Source organism: Centrocercus urophasianus, unplaced genomic scaffold, assembly GCF_019232065.1.
Source record: "Centrocercus urophasianus isolate 14NV4802_14NV808 unplaced genomic scaffold, USGS_Curo_1.0 seq_20, whole genome shotgun sequence".
NCBI classification, from domain to species: domain Eukaryota; kingdom Metazoa; phylum Chordata; class Aves; order Galliformes; family Phasianidae; genus Centrocercus; species Centrocercus urophasianus.
The window spans coordinates 1,823,959-1,843,771 of NW_024884756.1; the positions used below are offsets into that span (position 1 = coordinate 1,823,959).

The window sequence follows — 19,813 nt, forward strand, 5'->3', positions numbered from 1 at the left end:
GGCCAGGCAGCCCGTTGTACAGCTGCAGCCAAGTGCCTGATAATTTCAGTTCATTGCTGGCTGTTTTTCTGGTATTAATATTGATGAGCAGCACACGCAAGTATCTAGGGCAGAAAGAATATGACAAATGCTGAGAGGCATAGCTGTGTTCTGCAGCTGTGTGTTTCAAGTTAGTATCTAAAATGTGCAGTCTGTCACCTGGGCTTCATATTAAGCAATACTGAGTTAGCCACTTTCACAGTGTCATGCTCTATAGGCTAAATCGCATGTGATCTTCACTGGCAAAAAAGCATGCGGTTCTGAGTTCTCTCATGTCCTCAGACCAAAATAAATACTTGTGGTAGCAGAAAGACTGCGAAGACTCTTGTGCTACTGTCCCTTCTGGAAAGGGATGGGAGCACAGGGGTAGATAGCCAGGGAGACCTTATGACATGATGTTACAGCCCTATGCATGTACATGCTACTTAAAATCAAGGAAGGCTTTCTAATAGATCATGGGGAGTGACCTCCCCCCTGTTGTTTCTGCATGAAGTCAGTAGCGTGTTTGAAAGTTCAAAGGTAACAGCTGAGCCTACAGTTTCCCTAACATCTAAAGCCCTGTCAGCATATACACCACTGAAGTGAGATCTGAGCGTAACATGGAATTATGTGGTGAATCAAATATTGATTGTCTGTCAAGAAATGTGACAGCAGGAACAAACTCGGACACTTCCAGAGTAATCATATTTAGCCACGATAAGAGCTCAATAAAGTGATGAAAGCTCTATGGTGTGCTGAGTATCCTGGAACTGAGATGTGAGGCTGTCACTGAAACCATCCTAGTATAAAACTCAGGACATTGATGGAGCCCTGACTAAAAGGTATCAATAGCATTTGATACATAACCTGCAATTGAACAAGTCTTTTGCTGCATGCGATTTAAGTCTTTGCTAAAATGAAGCTGTCTATGCTTTAGATAGCATGGGTAGAACTTAGCTCTTATAAACATCTTTCTTTATCTGAAGATGTCATTTATTTTCACCGTGAACACTTTAAGTCCTTGCTTTAAGACAGAGATCATCAGCCTGAGTGAAGCTACAGCACAACTCCAGATCAGATTAATGTCTTTGATTTGTTGCAGATGATAGTTGTGTAAACTTGTAAATACTGCAGCTAATTTTACAATGAAACTTAGGTTAATGAGAATCATAGTCACAACATGACTGAGGTTGGTAGGAACCTCTGGATCCATCTGGCCAGCAGAGACTCCCAGAGCAGGGTGCCCAGCACCACATCCAGGTGGCTCTTGAACAAGTCCAAGGAGGAGATTGCATAGCTTCTCTGGGCAGCCAGAGATCTATCTGGCTCTGCCACTGCTCTGTCACCAGCACAGAAGTGCTGGCTGATGGTCAGATGGAACCTTCTGCACTCCAATTTGTGCCCAGTGCCTCTGGTACTGGCACTGAGCACATCTGACAGGAGCCTGGCTCTGTCCTGTCTGATTTGATTCCTGCTCCAACTTTCAGAAATGCAGGTTACATTTGCCATCCCATCTTTATTTTTATTTTTTCCAAGCAGATTTAGTGTAGAATAGCATTTTCCCCTTTATGACAGGAACATTGAGGAATGAGCTACTGCTTTGAAAAATGCTTGTTGTTGCTACCCCATAATTAGTATTGTTTGAACTAGTTGGCAATTATCCTAGAATAGATTCTGCACACTGAATGAGGTTAATTCATTAGTTACATTTGTTTCAAAGCCTCCTGAGCAATCTAATCACTCTGTAATAGTAACTGACTAACCCAAATCTTCACCCAGTAAAATAACATAATTTACTACCAGAGGATGCTTAACCTATTTAAGTTTCATACTGACATTTCACTGTGGAATATGACAAAAATAATTCTGGAAAACTTGATGTTTCCATATTTGCTTTCTGTTTGGTTTTGATTTCAGTCTTTGTGGCAGCATCAGTGTTAGCAGGCACAATGATGCATCTCTAACACCCTGTCTCCCATACTTTTCCTGACACACCCTGCATACTGAAAACAACACTGCTCATGCCTATGGTCATCACGTGAATGGTGAGGGTGTATGACCATAAGCAAGCTGTGAAACTGTCCAAATTAACTGAAATGTTGCTTCTGACTGTCAGCTAGAATTCTCTTACAGCCACTCTCCCTCAGATGATCTGAGAGTTCTCCTGTTCTCCATTTATCAGCAAATCCCCTTCAGCTGGGTCTGCAAACAGCCCTGTCTCTATTTATTTGTGATTTTTGAGTTTATGTACTTTAAATCCTGTTACAGACCAGATCAGGATGCTTCAACTCTTTTCAGTTAACATGTAACAGTGTTAGAGTAACAGTGTGCCATGAGAATTCTTCATTATATGTACATAAATATCAGCTTCATGGATTGTGAGCCCAATTTGTAACTTCTCTACAGAGGCTTCCTACACCCATACTTTCATTAAGGTCCCACTGCTGCTTGTTTTTACTAGCATGTTTGGGCTCCTTTCCAAAAGCCAAATTTAATTGTGCACAAGTTTTAAGACCAGGTTTACTAATTGCATCTCCTCAACATTTTTCCTATACTTTTTGTAGAGTTAGACTGCAGGGAATAGAATGAGGTGGGTAAACAAAATCATCTGAGAGGAGTGAGATCTGTTTGAGATGTTGATTCAACGCTGCTTTCCGCTTATTGTTATTCTTTGAAGGTATTCAGCACTGAAATCATAACGAAACCATGCAATTTAGCCTTCTGTAGTCACGGCAATGACTGGATTTGTCAGATAGGGAGGAGGAGTAGGAGGTTGGCACAGATGGCACTTGCTCATGTATCTAACCACAAAGCCAGCTCTGTGGGAGCATGGTGCAATGGGAAGACCATCCTTGGGAAGCTTTCACGCTCAGAAAGGAAAGCTGGGCCCTGCCCCACCTCCAGCACGTAGCACTGATCTGCCTTGGAAGCGTACTCTGTACTCTTTACACAAAGCCCATTGGCCCTTCTACACGTGTAAGAAAAAAACTATTTGGGTTTCAGGATCTCCACAGATTAAGAGATGAGCCCCAGTTTCAGTGGTTATATTGCCTTTGGCAAAAGCAGGGAAGGAAAAGCTGTCAAGTACCCAAGCTAGCCTTGGCCCAGACCAAAGGAAAACATCTAGATTTATTAATGTTCACACAGTGCTGCCAAAGCCCAGCCCACATTGAAGGATGATGGAGAACTTTTAATGCCAGACTCCCTAAAGCAGAGTTTTATGGCTAAGGAACGTCTCCAGCATCACTCTGCGCAACACAAGCAGCATTTAAAGCTAAACAAGCTACAAGCATAGGAAAATATCACTTACTGTTATGGCATTCTTACCGAGTAAACTGCAGTAGTAGCTTGATTGCTTTAATTTTACACAGACTATATGCAAGCTATTATTCTGCAGCAAAAAAGAAAAAATCAGGATAAATAAAACTTTGTAGAAGGTCTATGAATCGGGTTGGATATTAGGAACAATTTATTCCCAGAAAGAGCAGGGATGCAGTGGCACAGCTGCCCAGGGAGGTGGTAGGGTCACCTTGGAGGTGTTCCTGAACAGTGGAGAGGTGGCACTGACAGACGTGGTCAGAGGGAACAGTGGGATGGGTTGACAGTTGGACTGGGTGATCTTAGAGGTCTTTTCCAACCTGAATGATTCTATGACCTTCATAGTACCCACTGCTTTACACAATTAGAAAACTGATATTAACACAGGATTCTCATGTTTCAATTATTTGTGTGTAATCGTTGCATTTGTTTATAGTCAAGTCTTAGACTATCATACACTTTGGAGCTGTTAGAACACATATATGGTCGTGGTGGAAATGGTCAGCCTCACATGCAATGGAAGCTGCTGTCTCACTATTTTCTCTGCTCCCTGGCATTTCTGGAAGCACCAAGAGATAAGAGGTAATGCTTCTGCTCCAGAACTGGACAGAGGGAAGAAAATGAGTGTTACAGCTTGCATTTAGTAGCTTTTTGCAAACCATTAACTGATTGAAATAGTGGGAGTTTCCTACCGGGATTAGAAAACAGAGCCAAGAAAGCTAACAAGAATTATACTAATCTCTATTGAGAAAGAAGAGGGAAGAGAACACAGATAGCTATGAACATATGCTCTCTCTCCCCCAGTTATTCAAATGAGCAGAAGACAACTCATGCAGCAGCGAACACACCCTCATCTTGAATTTAAGACTTCCCTATTTGGGTATCAGAATGAGAAAACTGGCAGTATATAATGGTTTGAGGGAAACCAAGTTTTCTTTGGTAACGAAAACATTGGTTTAAATTACCAAACCAGCTTGCTGGTTGCTGCTTCCTCACCCACCGTGTACCAGGGACAAGGCCTCTCCTCTCCGTCCCCAACTCTGTCCTCTTCACTGGTTGCTGACATAAGGGCAGTTTGTGTCATATTCATGCAAAGGAGACACCAAAGACACTAGCAATTCTATGTTTCATTGCACTACATCCAGAGCGGTTTCAGAAGTACCACGTTCAGCCCAAATTCACAGATGGTTCCAAAGACAAAAAAACTTTTCTTGACAACCTGAACAGCTCTGCAAGGCTGTTGTTGCAGAGTCGTGTCTGCAAATAATTTGCTCAAGCACTTGGAGAAAAACAAGTCTGTTATAGATGTTACTCAGTTAACTGCTGGTGAAACAGGTGGATAGTTGTACTTTCCATTTTTACAGCTTTGGGACTGAAATCCATCAAATATTGATCGCAGAAATGAACTCACTGAGGTGTGTTCCCAACTGAGCGTACAGCCTGTGTGAAAGTAATACTGCTTGTTTTACTTAAAGCTCGTTAGCGCTAATGACAGCAGTGTTTTGTTACCCCGGAATTGATCCTGACTGGATATTTATTAGTATTACAGGGTGATTTTGACTGAGCGCACTGTTGTTTTGAACATCGCTCTCTCTTTTGCTGGGGCAGAGACGAAGCTTTTGGTGCAATATAGCGTCTTGTGTGAGGATAATTTTGCAAGCGCGCCAATTAGCGCCTCGCCAGCGGGGAAACAATTACTGTAACTATCAGTAATTAGGCCAACGCGGTTTTTGGGCCAACTTTGACGCTTCTCAGGGCGGCCCCGCGGCAGAGAGGGGAGGCCAAGATGGCGGCTGCCGCCTACATTTCCCAGAGCCACCTACCTTCACTCCGCGCGCGCGGGGCGGTGCGGCCAGCGCGGTGAGGTAAGGCGAGGGGTGCGGCTTGCGTGAGCGTGAGGCAGGCGGAGGAGAAAGACGTAGGGGGCGGCGGAGCGAGAGCGGGGGGGGTGGGGGAACCGGTCCCGGAGAGGGAGCGCGCCGTTGCCGCCGTTCTCCGGCGCCGCGCACGAAGGCGAGGCTGGGAGGGGAGTTGGAGGAGGAGGAGGCGGCCGGCCCGGAGCCGCGAGGCGCCCCACCCCGCCGCCGCCGTCCATGGGGCCGGGGGCTGCCGGCTCGCCCTGCCCCGCCGCCGCCGTGAAGTGACAGGGGGCGGGGCGCGGCGGCGCGCGCGGCCCCGGAGCCCCTCGGCGGGGCGCGAGGCGGAGGGCGCAGCCCGAGCTGAGGTCTGGCGCGGGGAGGGGAGGGAAAAAAGAAAGGAAAGGAAGGGAAGGGGGGACCATGAACTACCAGCAGCAGCTGGCCAACTCGGCAGCCATCCGCGCCGAGATCCAGCGCTTCGAATCGGTGCACCCCAACATCTACTCCATCTACGAGCTGCTGGAGCGCGTCGAGGAGCCCGTGCTGCAGAACCAGATCCGCGAGCACGTCATCGCCATCGAGGGTGAGTCGGGGGGCGGCCGGGCCGTGCGCCCTCCTGCCGCCTGCCCTCGGGGCCCTCGGCCTGCTGGGGATGGGCAGCGCGAAGTTGTTGGGATGGTGCGGAAGGCGCTGAGAAAACGGGGGCCGTCGGGTGCTGGGCTCTGAGCCGCGCGCCGCGGTTCGGTCGGTTGGGTAAACGAGGTGTGCGGCTGCTTTGCAGAGCGCAAAACGGCGGCTGTGAAAGCGGGAGGCAGACAACAGCCTCGTGAGCTCAGGTCTGCGTGCTTCTGTCCCCAAAGAACTGCTCAGCCTGTGCGAAATAAATCGCCTGCGTTGTGCAGTGCGCGGGTGTCTTCCTGAACTATAGCTGCAGGTAAAAAGAGTGGACGAGGTTGGCTAGGAGCACGTGTTTTAAAAAGGGATTGGAGTTGTTTTGCATAGTAATGTAAGGCTGTGCGTTGTGTGTGGAGGTAGCCTGCCGCTGCTTGGAAGGGATTCACAGAACTGAGAATGGCCTGGGTTGGAAGGGACCACAAGGATCGTGAATCTCCAACCCCCCTGCCACAGGCAGGGCCACCAACCTCCACGTTTAATAGCAGACCAGCTTGCTCAGCTCTGGTATTCGAGCTAGCAGGCGTCGTTCAAGATGCACAACATCTGAAATGGAGAGCTGGTTAAAGCTATCTCGGTTTGTTGGCCTGTCTTGTCCTTAGAGCATATGTCATGAAAAAGTGGCTGAGATTGTTGCTTGAAAGACTGCTTTATTCATCCGGGTGGTAAGCAGCGCAGCACGAACAAACAGACAGCGTGGTATTAAACATTAATACCATCAACAACGTTTTGTGGAGGGGGGAGGGGGGCTGAAATCCTCTTTAGCATCGCACACAGCGGGTCAGCAGGGCTGGCAGTGCCTGTCACACATTGAACAGCAGCGCTGGAGGCACACTGTGCTGGGACTGAATGGGCATTGGAGGTTTACGCACGTTGCCTATGTACTTTTACTTCCTCGAAACGATGGTGAGCAGCTGTCAGCTCCTGGGAGCCCTTCCTACCCCTCTCCTCTTTCACTGAGGAGCTGGAAACTTTATATTATGGGAAGTACAACACAGGCACTGCTGTTCCTTTCTTAGCATCCCTGGTGTTTGGGTTTCTGTGGGCTAAAGGATGTCCTTCAGCAAAAAAGCAAAACTGCTTAGTGGTAATTAATGCCTGTTCTTGTGCTTGTAGATGTGTTGGTGCATGGGATATAGTGGTGCAGCCAGGTTTGTGTTGAAATGGGAGGAGAATGTGAAGCATTGTGTGTAGTTATCTTCACAGCATGTGACTGCTGTCAGCCTTGTCATGTATTGCTGATTTGTTACCTAACCGTAACTTGGTTCCTTTGTCAGTTTCAGAGGCTGTAAAACCAAAATAGCAGCCTGTAAATGTGTTTCAAAGGCAAAGCTGATGAGTAAAATTTCTGTAGACAATTTGCTGTCAAACTTGCGTTGTACACTGAGTCATGGAACCAGTAGATCTGATTCATGGGAAAGATTTATCTAGAAAAAGTGTCTATTTTAGATCTCTTCTTTTTTTTTTTTTTTTTTTTTTGTTCTGAGAGCTCTTCAAGTAACTCTGAATATGTGAAAATTGCATAGATTCAACAACAAGCCCCCAGAAATCCTCTTTGCTCCTGGGTTATAACTCCACCAAGTTGCACGCTGTGCTAAACCTCTTTGTTATTGCATGTGAGAAGAACTTGGGAGTTAGGGTTTGTTTTGCCTGGGAAGTCCTTGCTGATTTGCAGAGTTTGATGTTGCAGTGATGGTTCCCAAGCAGTGCAAAGCCCTTTAAGCTCAGGGCATTGCTCTTTTTTCACTGATAGTGAGGAGTTGCGGTGTAGTTGGCACAGGCTGAGATGAGAAAATACGAAGTGCTGAAGCAGTTTTTTCCAGTGGGGAAAAAAACCCGTACCCTTTAAAGAATGTAGCCTCATTAGTTCGGGCTGCTTTAAGCTGTAACTCCGACCAACATATGCTCCTTGATCAGCTCGTGTAATAGTTCGGTGCTTGAGAGACGTTTTACAGATCTGGAAGAGTACATGCTTGGAATCTAAAGCAGTTTGAGACTTCTGGTGAAGGAAAGACATTACTTATTTACTGCCTTTCTTTTTCATTACGGTGTCATCGACTTATTTGGCCTTCCATTAAAAAAAGAAAAAAAGTTTCATTGGCAGTGCAAACTCCTTTCTAGGATTGGGGCTCTGTCAGAGAAGTGTTTGGGCACGCTGGCTGGATCAGTGGCAGTTGAAATAATACAACATTAAATGGGTCTTACAACAGCAGTGGCTCTTTCTGTTCAAATACAGGAGTTGTAGGTAATAACCTTAAAAGAGCAGCTGCTGCCGACTGTTCCTAAATTGGGTCCTGAATGGACACCTGAGTATTTGTTATTTGCTATTTTTTGCGCAGAGGTTTCTTTCCTTGTATTATTCTGACTTAGGTGTGATGATTGGTATAAGCACATACGAAGTGTGGGGCTGCTTCACTAGTTGTTCCACGTATAAGAATTCTGAAAGCAGTTACTTTCAGGCTTTTGCATTTCAGAGCTGCAAAATCAAATAGAAAAACGGGCTGCTTTGTATGAAACGTGTAATAAGGGGTTGAAACATTTTAGATGCTGTCAGTTAGGCTGTTGCCTTTAAGTGAAAACTGCCTTCATGCGTTCTGTGGCTTGTGAGTTTAATTCCACAAATAGATGCATCAACACTTGATCAGTATTTGATGCTTCTTATATCAAATATGTATTGTACTTAAGAATGGAGAGGAAGAAGAAACCGTGTAAAACAAACACATGAATAGACTTCAGCGGTCTTTAAACTGACAGAAACCTCTTGGGTTTTCCAGATGCTGCATTGTTGGTTTGTGCATATAGGTGTGTAAGGGCAGGTCGCAGATAGCGCTGTGCTGTTGTGAGGTTCAAAGAATGATGCAAACCCAGAGAAAGGAAGTGAAGCACTGCAAAAACTTGATTTCTAATCCTTCACAAGGGGACTTTAAAATAGTTGAAGTGTCAACATTTTCTCGTCTGAGAGTCCATCAAAATACTTCTGCTGATATACTTGTTACTAACAGATACTGATACCTCGGGCTTTGAGCAAGGATAGTTTGCATCCTTTTACACTGGGGTGAGCCCAGCAAAGCAGGTCCTGCTGCAGTGTGGGGTCAGAGCAGATCTCTCTAACTAGAGAGAGGGCAAGTAGTATCTCAGATCTCTACTACTAAAACAAAACCTCAGTGACCAGACTCAGGATAACTCTTTTGAGAGTGCCCTGAAAACGATTTGAAGATCATCTTTGTGGTCTGTGGGTTGTGGGTTGTTTGGTTTTTTTTTTTCTTTTTTTTCTTGAGGCTTTTTTGGGGGGATTGTTGCTTTGAAACTTCAGGAAGTCATAGCAAGCAGCATGCAGCCTAGAAGAGCTGTGTTCCAGAGATTTCTGCTAACTTTCCTGTTAAATAAATGATAAATGTTTTGTGAATGGTAGTTAGCATCTGCCACTGACTGGCATGGGACTCCAGTCTGGTTTTGTTACCTGCCAAGGCCATGCTTTCCTTGCAGCCTTTTGACTTGGTGGTATTTTCTCTGGAGTATGGCTGTGATGGAGTCCTCATTGCCAGAGGTGTCTGAGATGTGTGGATGTGGCACTTGGGGACATGGTTGGGTGGTGGGGTTCAGTAGGTCAGACTGATGGTTGGACTTGTGATCTCTGAGGTCTTTTCCATCCTAGATTATTTATATATAGATATATTCTGATTATTTATTGAAAATATGGACTCTCTTCATTAACTTACCAACTTGGTGATAAGGAGAGGTGAATTGCTGCTGTAAAGTCTACTCTCTTTAATAAACTGAGCCTTCTAGCAGGCCTACGGATAGCTGGTGGGAAGCTGCCAAGGCTTGTACTACAATCAGCTTTTGCTAAGAGCTGTAGCAAAGCTGCAGCTTGAAAGCAATTACAGTCACGCTCAAAACTAAATATCAGTCACTGCTTTTACTTAGCTATTTTGTTGAAACAGACTTAAGAGATGTTGTATCTATGGATCTCCATGCAAGCAAATAATTAAGCCTGGGGAAGAGAGTATTATGTAAGACAGTGCCACCTTTAAACCTCAGTAGCACTCACAGGGTTGAAGAGTTTTTATTGTTGTGACTTTTCAAACTGTGAATCGCTCCACGGGATTTGAAGTGATAAAAGGAATGCTTCAAACGTTCCAATCAATGATACAAAATCACTTCACTTGGGGTCTGAAACATTTAAGAATGGTTTTGGAGGCTGATGATGACATGAGGGTAACTTCTTGAGACAGTGTCTGGGGAACAGTTTCACAGCATAGTGATCTTCAGATTTGTGAGAGCAAGGGCAAGGGCTTTGTTGTTGTGCTGGGGGATTAAATTAATGTGATTAAATCAGATGAATGAGACGTAGGGAATCTGGTGAGACTGCACCTCGAATATTGTGTTCAGTTTTGGCCTTTCACTGCAGGAAGGATGAGTTCAGACAAGGTCTGTGAAGCTGAAGAAGGGACTGGAAAACAACACTTTCTATTTTGGAGAATGATGGAGTTTGGGAACAGTGCCTGAGAAGTAAAAATAAAATACAATAAAAATTCTCCAAATCTTAACAATATTCAGTTTTCTATGGCATTGCAACAGGGAATTTCTGTCTTTACCAATGAGAAAAGTACATGACTGTAGTTGAAATAGTAAGCCGCAGCTTGAAGTGGTGATTGAGCACCTGGTGGGAAGGCAGGGCCAACCCAAGGGAGCTCAGGTGCGAGCAATGTACCTGAGTGATTGGAAGGGTTGTAGCCAGGATCCACCCTTCCCTGCCCTCATTTAAGGGTTGGCAGTGGAGGTGGGGGTATCTTTTGCTGGGGATCCCTGCCTACCCGTGGCCTTCTGAAGGTAAGCAAGCTTTCTTCCTTTGTTTCTGTATCGATAGCTGCCCCATTTGGGCTTGTTTTCGCTTGCTGCAGTGTAGGCCTTTCCTGCTGCACTATTATTGCTGCGCTTTCCATTGCATTGTAGCATTACACTGATATTGAGCCTTTTTGCTGTCCTGTAAAATGTGGTGTTTAAATGTGATGAGCAGGTAAAGTTCAGCTGTATTTGTGAACTCTCCAGCAGAGTGTGATGAACAGCTTTTAGAGTTAAAAGATTTAAACTGGATTTAAAGGCTCTCAACATCGAGAATATATATGCAATGACTTTGCCAACAACTTCTTAGGCTTCTGGGTGGCTCTTGAACCAGAGTTGTTGGTAGTGAATGTGTAGTTCTGATTTAATTGTGGTAAGATTATAGATGTAGCGTGAATCTTGTGATGAACATTAGGAATAAAATAACAACAGGCTCTTACTTTGACACGTTTGTGCTACTGTGGGAATGTGATATACCTGGAGCCTGTCTAATGCCACAAATGAAGGGTTATTAAAATGATAGTGCATTTCTAACACTGAGTAACTTGGTGGGTTTTTCTTCCCTCCCCTGTTGCTTCAGTGCTTGTGGAAGCGAGTATGGAAACGCAGGGTGGGTATGAATGAGCTGTATAAATTGTCCTGTTTAGCAGCTTTATTTGCTTACACAGTCAGATAATGAATGTAAGCCTAATCATTAGACAGCTATTTTATTTGCTAATTTCCCCTCCTTTACTTAAGAAAGTAAATACAGGCAAGGAAAGTGACTCTTAGCACTACTGGAATTGAATGTGTAGCTTTGGCTGTATTGCAGTATGTCTGTGGGCTTTTTATTTGTTTATGAGAAGCTTCTGACTCATACTGGATGATTGTTTGTTTTCTTTTTTGTTTTTCTTTGCATTATTTCAAGGGCTGTTTACAGCCTGGACCAAATCTGTTTGGTGTAATTTAACATTAAAACCTGGAGAAAAATCCATTTTGCCTTTAAGTTGGTAGTGCTATGTTCTGTTAAATTCAACTGTTCTTCCTGCTAGAATGTTTTCTATGAATTTTTACCTCTGTCTGTATTTTGCATCCGCACTTGAATGTGCGGCCAAGAAGGCCGATGGCATCCCAGCTTGTATTCGAAACCACACGACCAGCAGCAAGATGTTTAGGAGGTGTATGATATGGTGCTGAGGAATGTGTGTTAGTGATGGGGCTTGGTAAGTCAGACTGATGTTGGACTTGGTGATCTTGAAGTTCTTTTCTGCTTTAAGTCACTCCGATTCTATGTTTCCCAGTAACATAACCAGCAGGAGAGCAGACGCAGCAAGATAGTCGTTGTTGCAGAATATTCTGGTAGCTGGTAGTGTGAGAATGTACAAATTCTGTTATTTCACCGCTTCCGCTTAGCATGCTCAGAAGAAAAGCCAGGAAGCCTGCCTTTTAGGTATCACAGCAACTGTCTTCTCCAGGGGAAATATGCTAAAAGCATGGCACTGGCTGCCAAGGCAGCAGCCATTTAAATGTATGCCACTTATCTTCACCAGTTCTTGTATCTGAGTTAACTAATTGTGAACCTTGGCTGACCGTGAGCCAGCAGTGCCCAGGTGGCCAAGAAGGCTGGTGCTGTCCCAGCTTGTATGCGCACTAGTGCAGCCAGCAGGAGGTGACCTCCCCTTGTGGAGTGCTGTGCTCAGTGTTGAGCCCCTCGCTGCAAGAAGGACGCTGAGACCTGGAGTGTGTCCAGAGAAAGGCAACAAAGCTGTGATGGTCTGCAGCACGGGTCTGATGGGGAGCGGCTGAGGGAACTGGGGTTGTTCAGTGTGGAGGAGAGGAGGCTCAGGGGAGACCTCATAGCTCTGCAGCTGCCTGCAAAGAGGTTGTGGTGAGCTGGGGTCGGGCTCTTCTCCCACATAACAAGCAATAGGAAGAGAGGAAATGGCCTCGACTTGCACCAGGACTTGTTCAAGTTGGATATTGGGAAACATTTCTCAGGATGGGTGGTGATTGGAACAGGTTGCCCAGGGAGGTGGTGGTGTCAGCATCTCTGGAAGTGTTCAGGAGAAGGGCAGATGTTGCTCTGAGTGCTGTGGTGTGGGGGTCACAGGCATGGGTTGATGGTCGGACTAGATGATCTTGTTGGTCTTTCCAACCTTAATGATTCTGTGAAAAGCAAGGCATCACCTGGTCAGTAATTCAAAAAAGATGTCATATGTTCTTAAATAAGATGAAGACTGACATTTGTACTAATTAATGTTGAAAATAAGTGTAGTGGAAAGACAGGAGACAAATTAGTTAGACTTCAGCTGCCTTATCTGAGTTGTTTATATTATAATTTATATGCAGAATAGTAGTTCTTGGATAACTGGACAGCAGATGTCATTCCTCATTATTGACACATAAAAGTAGTTGCTTTTGAGTGCAGAATTGCCTTTGTTGTCATCAGAGTCTAAAAAGAATGAATCTGGTGATTTTAGGATACTGAAATGATAGTCTGGCACAGGAATAAATAGTAGTGATGGAAAACAGATCTTGTGGGCAGCAAGGAAGGTAAGGGGATGACAAGTGTAGTGTGGGTGAGTGCTGAAGCAGTTGTGAGATTGGTCATTTGTTGGTAATTGGGTGCCTCCATAGCAAAAGCCTGGAATGGTTGTGTCACCCAGTATGACCTCCTACTACTGCAGTTGCAGTGTTCTGTTCTGCTCGCTTAATGTGTTATTCTTGAGATCCATAATTGATGACACTGAGACTTTCTCTGGGTTTGTAAGTGAGACACAAGGAGACATTTCAGATATTATTTGAAAGCGCTTGGCTCTTGGAAGCATCATTTAATGCAGTGGGATTACCCTGGGGCAGAGGATAGAAGCTCAGCTCCTTGCAGTGCTTGTCCTGAAGGACAGATGGGTGGAACTGGGGACTGAAGATTTGCACTAAGATAGAAAATGATCTAAAAAGGCAATGGATGGTGCTCTCTGGAGATGATACTAACAGAATTTAGCTGTAAAGCAGGGGCTTTGCTGTCTTAATTACTACTGTTAAAGCTGCGTGAATGCTAAGAACGCAAAATCAGTCATGGAGATGAAAACAACACAGAAAAGATCTCTTGAAAACAAAACCTTTTAGGTATTCTGAAAGGGTGTGAAGGGGTAGTTCAGCTGATGTGATGTTCTGCTTAAATACTGATAGATCTCTTTAAGCCTAATGTAATGTTATGAGTTAGGCGTGGGTGCTTCACAAAGATGAGATAACTAATATTTCTGTAAGCTCCTGTGGTCTTTGTAGTGCTGGGAGCACTAATAGAGCTGGTGGATGCTTATGGTCAGGCAAAGGTGGGATGCTCTTGGAAAACCCTCCTATCTTAGTCCTGGTAAGAACCTGGTGGGAGCTGTGTGATCACTAGGTGATGCATCCGGCTTTGTAACTTTGGTAGTATTTCCAGGGTACCCTCAAGTCTTACAGTAGGGTTTTTCCTTTTGTTTTGGTTGCCGTGAAAGAAGCCTCTGGAGAATTTGTGTGTTTGTTGCTTGAGTTTGGGGTTGAAAGACTTCTGTGGGTTCCTGGGCAAGCATCAGGTCCTTTTGCATAGGATGCTAACAGCGCATAGCTGCTTTGCCTTGTGTGAAATGGTTGAAATCAACAATGTTACTGCAGCCCTCAAAGTATCAGGAGAAGCTGATACACACTGAACCTGCGTTTACAGCTTTCCTATGGATGTTTATCATCTTCCTGTGGCAGTTCTGTGACTTTGGTGTGAATCTGCAGGCTCGCCATTGGAGGTGAGTATGTGAAGGCAGATTGTGGGAAGCTGTTCCTGCACCTTGCTGGCCTCTCATCTGCGTCATTACTTTCTGATGCTACTTCACTGCTACGGGATTGCAGCCTTTAATAGCGTTGAGATGTACAATGATGCACTGGCTTATGGATGGGACTTGTCTTGCTAAACTGTGTTGTAAGGTGGAGCTGACTAAAAGGGCACAACTTGCTTGAGGCTAGAGATGTATTGGGTGCACAGGTGCATGACCTCGTGCTCTCTGCCAGGGAAGGGAGGTGGGAAGTGATGTGCATTAATCCACTGAGTAACTGCTAGCCTGGGTAGAGGCACAAATATTTACAGCTGACACCTGCTGTGATAAGTGTGTAATGCCATTTCAAGCTGGTATTTAAATTGACACCAGGAGACCTAGATAAGACTATTTTGCATGTATGAAATGATGAAACTTCTCCGGCTATGGTTTGCTTACTGGAACATCTTGCTTCCTGCATAATGGAGTGAATTCAGTTAGAGGGTTGCTGGTTGCTTTATTATGCTAATTGAGGAGAGAGTTGATGTGAACTGCATGTACGTAATACTCACTTGCTGGTCAACTCCAAATTATTGTGTAAAAGCTTTTAAAGTGAGGCATTACATGTGTTGTAAATCTGGTCAGTGTACAAACATGAGCAAGACAAAAACCACCAGCTGTTAAATGACGAAATGTGGTCCATTTTAGTTATTGTAGCATTTCAGGGAAAGCAAAGTGGTTTTGCAGCCTCACAGTAGAGGTTGTTTAAACATCATGAAGAACTGGAAGTCTTTTTGTACCTTTTTTCAACTTGTCTATTTGTGTTCTCCTTACAGTAAAGATAGAATGCACATGGTACACGATTGTGCATTTTTGGGTACAAGATGTTGTATTTGAATTTGTCTTCAGGCAAATAGGGCAGTCAGTACAGCAGAAACTGCAATGGGTAAAACATGGGAATAAAACCAGGCTCATTAATTTAGTGGTGTCGAGGCAATCAGGATGTGTTGGCTGTGTCTGATTCTGGTAAAGGAAGTGTGTGCTAACTGTTCACTGGGCAAATCAATCAGCTCTTAAGCTGAAAGGTCTTTGCATTTCTAGGCTGGTGGGGGAATTTGAAAGTTCACAGAATCATCACAGAATGGCTTGGGTTGGAAGGGGCCTCAAGGATCACGAATCTCCAACCCCCTGCTGCAGGAAGGGCCACCAACCTCCACATCTCATAGCAGCCCAGGCTGCCCAGGGCCCCATCCAACCTGGCCTTGAACACCTCCAGGGATGGACGGGGCATCCGCAGCTCTCTGGGCAGCTGTTCCAGCACCTCACCACTCTCATAGTAAAGAACTTCCCCCTGACATCCAACCTCAATCTTCCCTCCTTCAACTTAAAACCATTTCCAATGTTAAATTGGTTAGTGGGAGTCTAGAGACAATCTAGAGACAACTCTCACCTAAATAAGGAAAGATCTGGTTGAGGAGAGCAGTGCGATAGCTGGTTCTTTAGTGTCAAGAGCTGCACATGCTGCTGGCTGTGTGTATGGGATAGCTGGACAGAATCTCCTTTCTTCTGCACCTGTAGTTCTGTCAGATAATGTTTGTGGTGTAATCAAAATATCTTGATGTGTTTGCTGAAAATCCCTGGCTGATCTGTTTGACAAAACATATCACATCTACCTTGAACTTTAATATTCCAAGGTGATTTAGACACTAACGAGTATGAAGTTTTCTAATTTGAGGCTTGCTGTGGGAACAAGCCAGTAATCACTAAAACGAGACTGCAGACAGCTGAAACTACTTAATTGAAAGGAAAAACAATGCACTTAAATACTGCTGTTTGACTGTAATTTGAATGGGGGCTGTCAACAGCAAGAGACAAAGCACCTCAGTGACCTAAAAAGTACAAGTATGCCCCACTAGGGATTACTTGATGTTAGGTAATGGCATGCTACTAGAATTAAAGTACTAATATATGTATCCCTTGGTTTGCTCACTAGGCCAGTCCAATAGGTGGTGCCTTTTTTTTTTTTTAAAGCACTTTGGTAGGCAAATGGGAGAAATCAGTTTTGCCAGGGTTTGTAAAGAGCCTGGAGCAGCGAGGTAGCCTATGGGCTTTGTATCAGCTTCTTTTTGGGGGAGGAGCAGAATTAGTGTGTGGGTAGGAAGGTTTGCTCAGTGGCTCTTCGTTGGAAGCTTGGGTATGGCTATGCTATCATCTTGGGAGGAGGTGGCACTGAGTTTTGGGGAGTCCCTGGCCCTAAGAGCAGTGCTTACTAACAGGTGATAGCACAGCTGTGTACGTTTGTAAGGCTCTGCCTGACTTGTGTATTTTCATTTAGGTTTGTTTAATTCTAGTCAGTGGATGAGGCCAGATGTTGTTTTACTTGCTGTAATAAATCAGAGGTACTCAAACCAGTGTGCTTCACAAATTGCTTTAAAAGATTTGGTGACTTTGGGTGTGATGCAACTTTTAGGGGGGAGAAAAACAGCAATTTATGCTGTGTTGAAGTGAAATGTGACAGGCATATTTGCATGAAGAGCTGTGTAAAGTACTTAGCTAATGACAAGCAGCAGGGGAGTCTGCTGCAGCCTGGGTGAAGCATTCTGTGTGCTGTGGAGCAGTGCACTTTGTAGGCCTGTGCTGTCAGACCAGCCTGAAAGTGAGCAGAGAAGTCAGTGCTTACTTGGATATAAGACTCTTTGCTGGTAACTTATGAAGTTTACCTTAACGTGGTGGCTTGCATGCAGTGGCCAAGCTGACTCGCGTAAACAGGAATTAACCAAATTAACTTAGTCTGTGTTTACCCTTGCAAAGGGTAAAGCTTTAATGTGAAAAATGGTGAGCTTCAGAGCTATTGCAGGTGTGGGATCACATAGCAAGATTTGGGATAGCATTTTGTGGTGTTGCAGAGCTGCTGGATCTGTTCAGTTTGTTATTAGCCTACACCTATGCCTCGTTTTCCTTAAGCAGCAGTGGGGAAGGTAGCTGAATGCTGCACAGAAGCTATTGCCACTGAGCTGATCTACGGGCTACAAAATAACTTGTAATAAATATTTTGTGTGTTTTGCAACTAATGATGTGTTGAACCAGAGTTGCCTGTATAGCTAACAATCTAAAGTTTCAATTTATCTTCCCAAAGGCTGGTATGTTATGTATCATCCTTATGATGATGCTAAGTCATGCAGCTGAACAGTTATTCTTTCAGCAAAAAGAGCTCTAACATTCAGGAAAGTGCCAAGAAAACAGTAAAACACACACTTAAATACTTAACATATTGAGCTGAACACAATGGGGCATGGCTGAAGTTATTGCTAACTTGAGCGTCTGCTGCCTTCATTAAGTATCTGCTAATGTTTGTAAATATTAAGGAACGTCTTCAGTACTTCTGGGTTGTTGTGAATTCTTGGTGGACCTTGGTGATCTGCAGCTGTTTGTCTGGGATGTGTGAGCTGGGAGCGGGCCCCTTCAGAAGGCAGGGTGTACAAACTTGATGCCTGCTGCAATGAAGAACAGAAGGTCTCTAAAACTTGGTGAATATGTACTGTCTACTCGTGCATTTTGCAAGTACAAGCTTGAATGAAGCAAGAGATGCTTTTCTGAAGTTGAACTGTTATCTTATGAAAACACTGCTTGTTGCTGACTACTTTGTGTAGCATAATGCAGGCTGGCTTCTGTGTGATGGGTGACTGTAGTAAACCATGCAGTGCTTTTAACAGCCATCAGGAGTAACTGTTGGGCAGAGCTTTCAGTTGTAATGCGTTGGACTGTTAGCATGTCATGGGAAATGCTTATTTATCCCAAAGTGGGGGAGAGATTGAGTACCAGGTGCGTTAGTCTTGGTCTCCTTGCACACAGCCACTCCTCTGCCCCCATCTCTTTTTACTACAGAACTAGCTTGCTGTGGAACTACTGGTTTTTTTTTTCCTGCAAATTAGCATGGAAGGGCATAGCATGTTTTAGAGAAGAGTTCTGCCAACGTATGCATTACGTGCAACAATTTGCCAAAAAATACCCACAAAATTTTACTTGCTGAAAAAAGATAAGGGTCCAGCTTAGACCAGCCTTCTTGGTGTAATACTTTTTAGTTATCCAGTCAGTGTTTTGGCAGAGTCGCATCAAATCGGAACAAGCAAGAAATCAAAGTTCCATCCAATCTAATTTGTCTGAAATGATTTCTTATAGACAAAATGCCTGCTTTTCTTCTGAAGTTGGAAGAGTTCCAAGTGTTCTTACTGGCATCGGTCAGACTGCATTCATGTGACACACGGTGATTTCAGATGTGGCAGTGATTGTGTTGTGGAAGACCATAGGATGGCCTGGGTTCAAAAGGAGCACAATGCTCATCCAGTTCCAACCCCCTGCTGTGTGCAGGTCACCAACCAGCAGCCCAGGCTGCCCAGAGCCACATCCGGCCTGGCCTTGAATGCCTGCAGGGATGGGGCATCCACAGCCTCCTTGGGCAGTCTGTTCCAGTGCATCCAAGATAGCTGAAGGCTGGATAAATTCTAGTTCTGCCTTTCCTTCCACTCCATGAGAGAATTGGGCATGCTGGATCAGCTGGGGAAGGATGGCATCTGTGGGCCTTCTTTAAATGCATGTTATTCACTTCTGCTAATTTTAGAATGTGTGTTCTTGAAATTCCAGCAGTAGCTACATAGTAAACTGAAAATAAATGCACTTTTCACTCCCTAGACGCTTGGTGTGGGGTTGTTTTGGTTTGGTTTTGCATGTGTATGTGTTGAATTGCTTAATTCTATCTTGGTTGATGCTCAGGAATTCTTGACAGCATTGCTGTTAGGTTTCTGTGCAGCATGAAGGCAACACAACTGTGTGTGAATGTGCAGCAGATGCCAGAACTGATCCTGGGAGACAAGGGTTCAGTGTGTCAAATGAGTTTTGTGTCGGCATCTCAATGAAAATGCAGTAGGAATTAGTATATGTGCATATGTTCTGAAAGATGAGCTAGCATATTGTAAACTTTGATTTTGCAACTTGTGTTGTTTGCACTAAAAGAATTGGAATTCTATTTGTCATGAGCAGCAACAGGAAAAACTGATGGCAGGTTGCTGCTGTCTTAGTTTGTAAATAGGAGTGATGGTACTGCTGGGTTTCTGTGTGTGCTGGCTGTAGCAGTTTGCCTGTTTTGCTGCCTTTATGGGATTCTGAGGCATTGCAGCAGGTTTGTTTAATATGCCTCACTTGGTGTAAGAGTGAGAGCAAGCCATGAGGTGAGATGAAAACAGTGGTTTGTGTGTGGGTTTTTTTGGTTGCGCTATGCCTGGGAGCTGGTGATGTTTGCAGAATGAACTTGTGTGCTGCTGTCCCACCGTGGATGAACAG

At 44.6% G+C, this 19,813-nt stretch overlaps 1 protein-coding gene across 3 annotated transcripts in view; it reads left to right on the forward strand.

Annotated features, from left to right (window-relative positions):
* Window positions 1-5,597: 5,597 nt before the first annotated feature.
* The window catches only part of AGAP1 (ArfGAP with GTPase domain, ankyrin repeat and PH domain 1), a 288,426-nt gene continuing 274,210 nt past the window's right edge, over window positions 5,598-19,813 (forward strand). For all 3 annotated transcript variants that reach the window (XM_042822094.1, XM_042822096.1, XM_042822095.1), the window contains exon 1: window positions 5,598-5,778. In XM_042822094.1, the coding sequence (XP_042678028.1) occupies window positions 5,616-5,778 (163 nt within the window). In that variant the 5' untranslated portion in view covers window positions 5,598-5,615. The remainder of the gene's footprint in view (window positions 5,779-19,813) is intronic.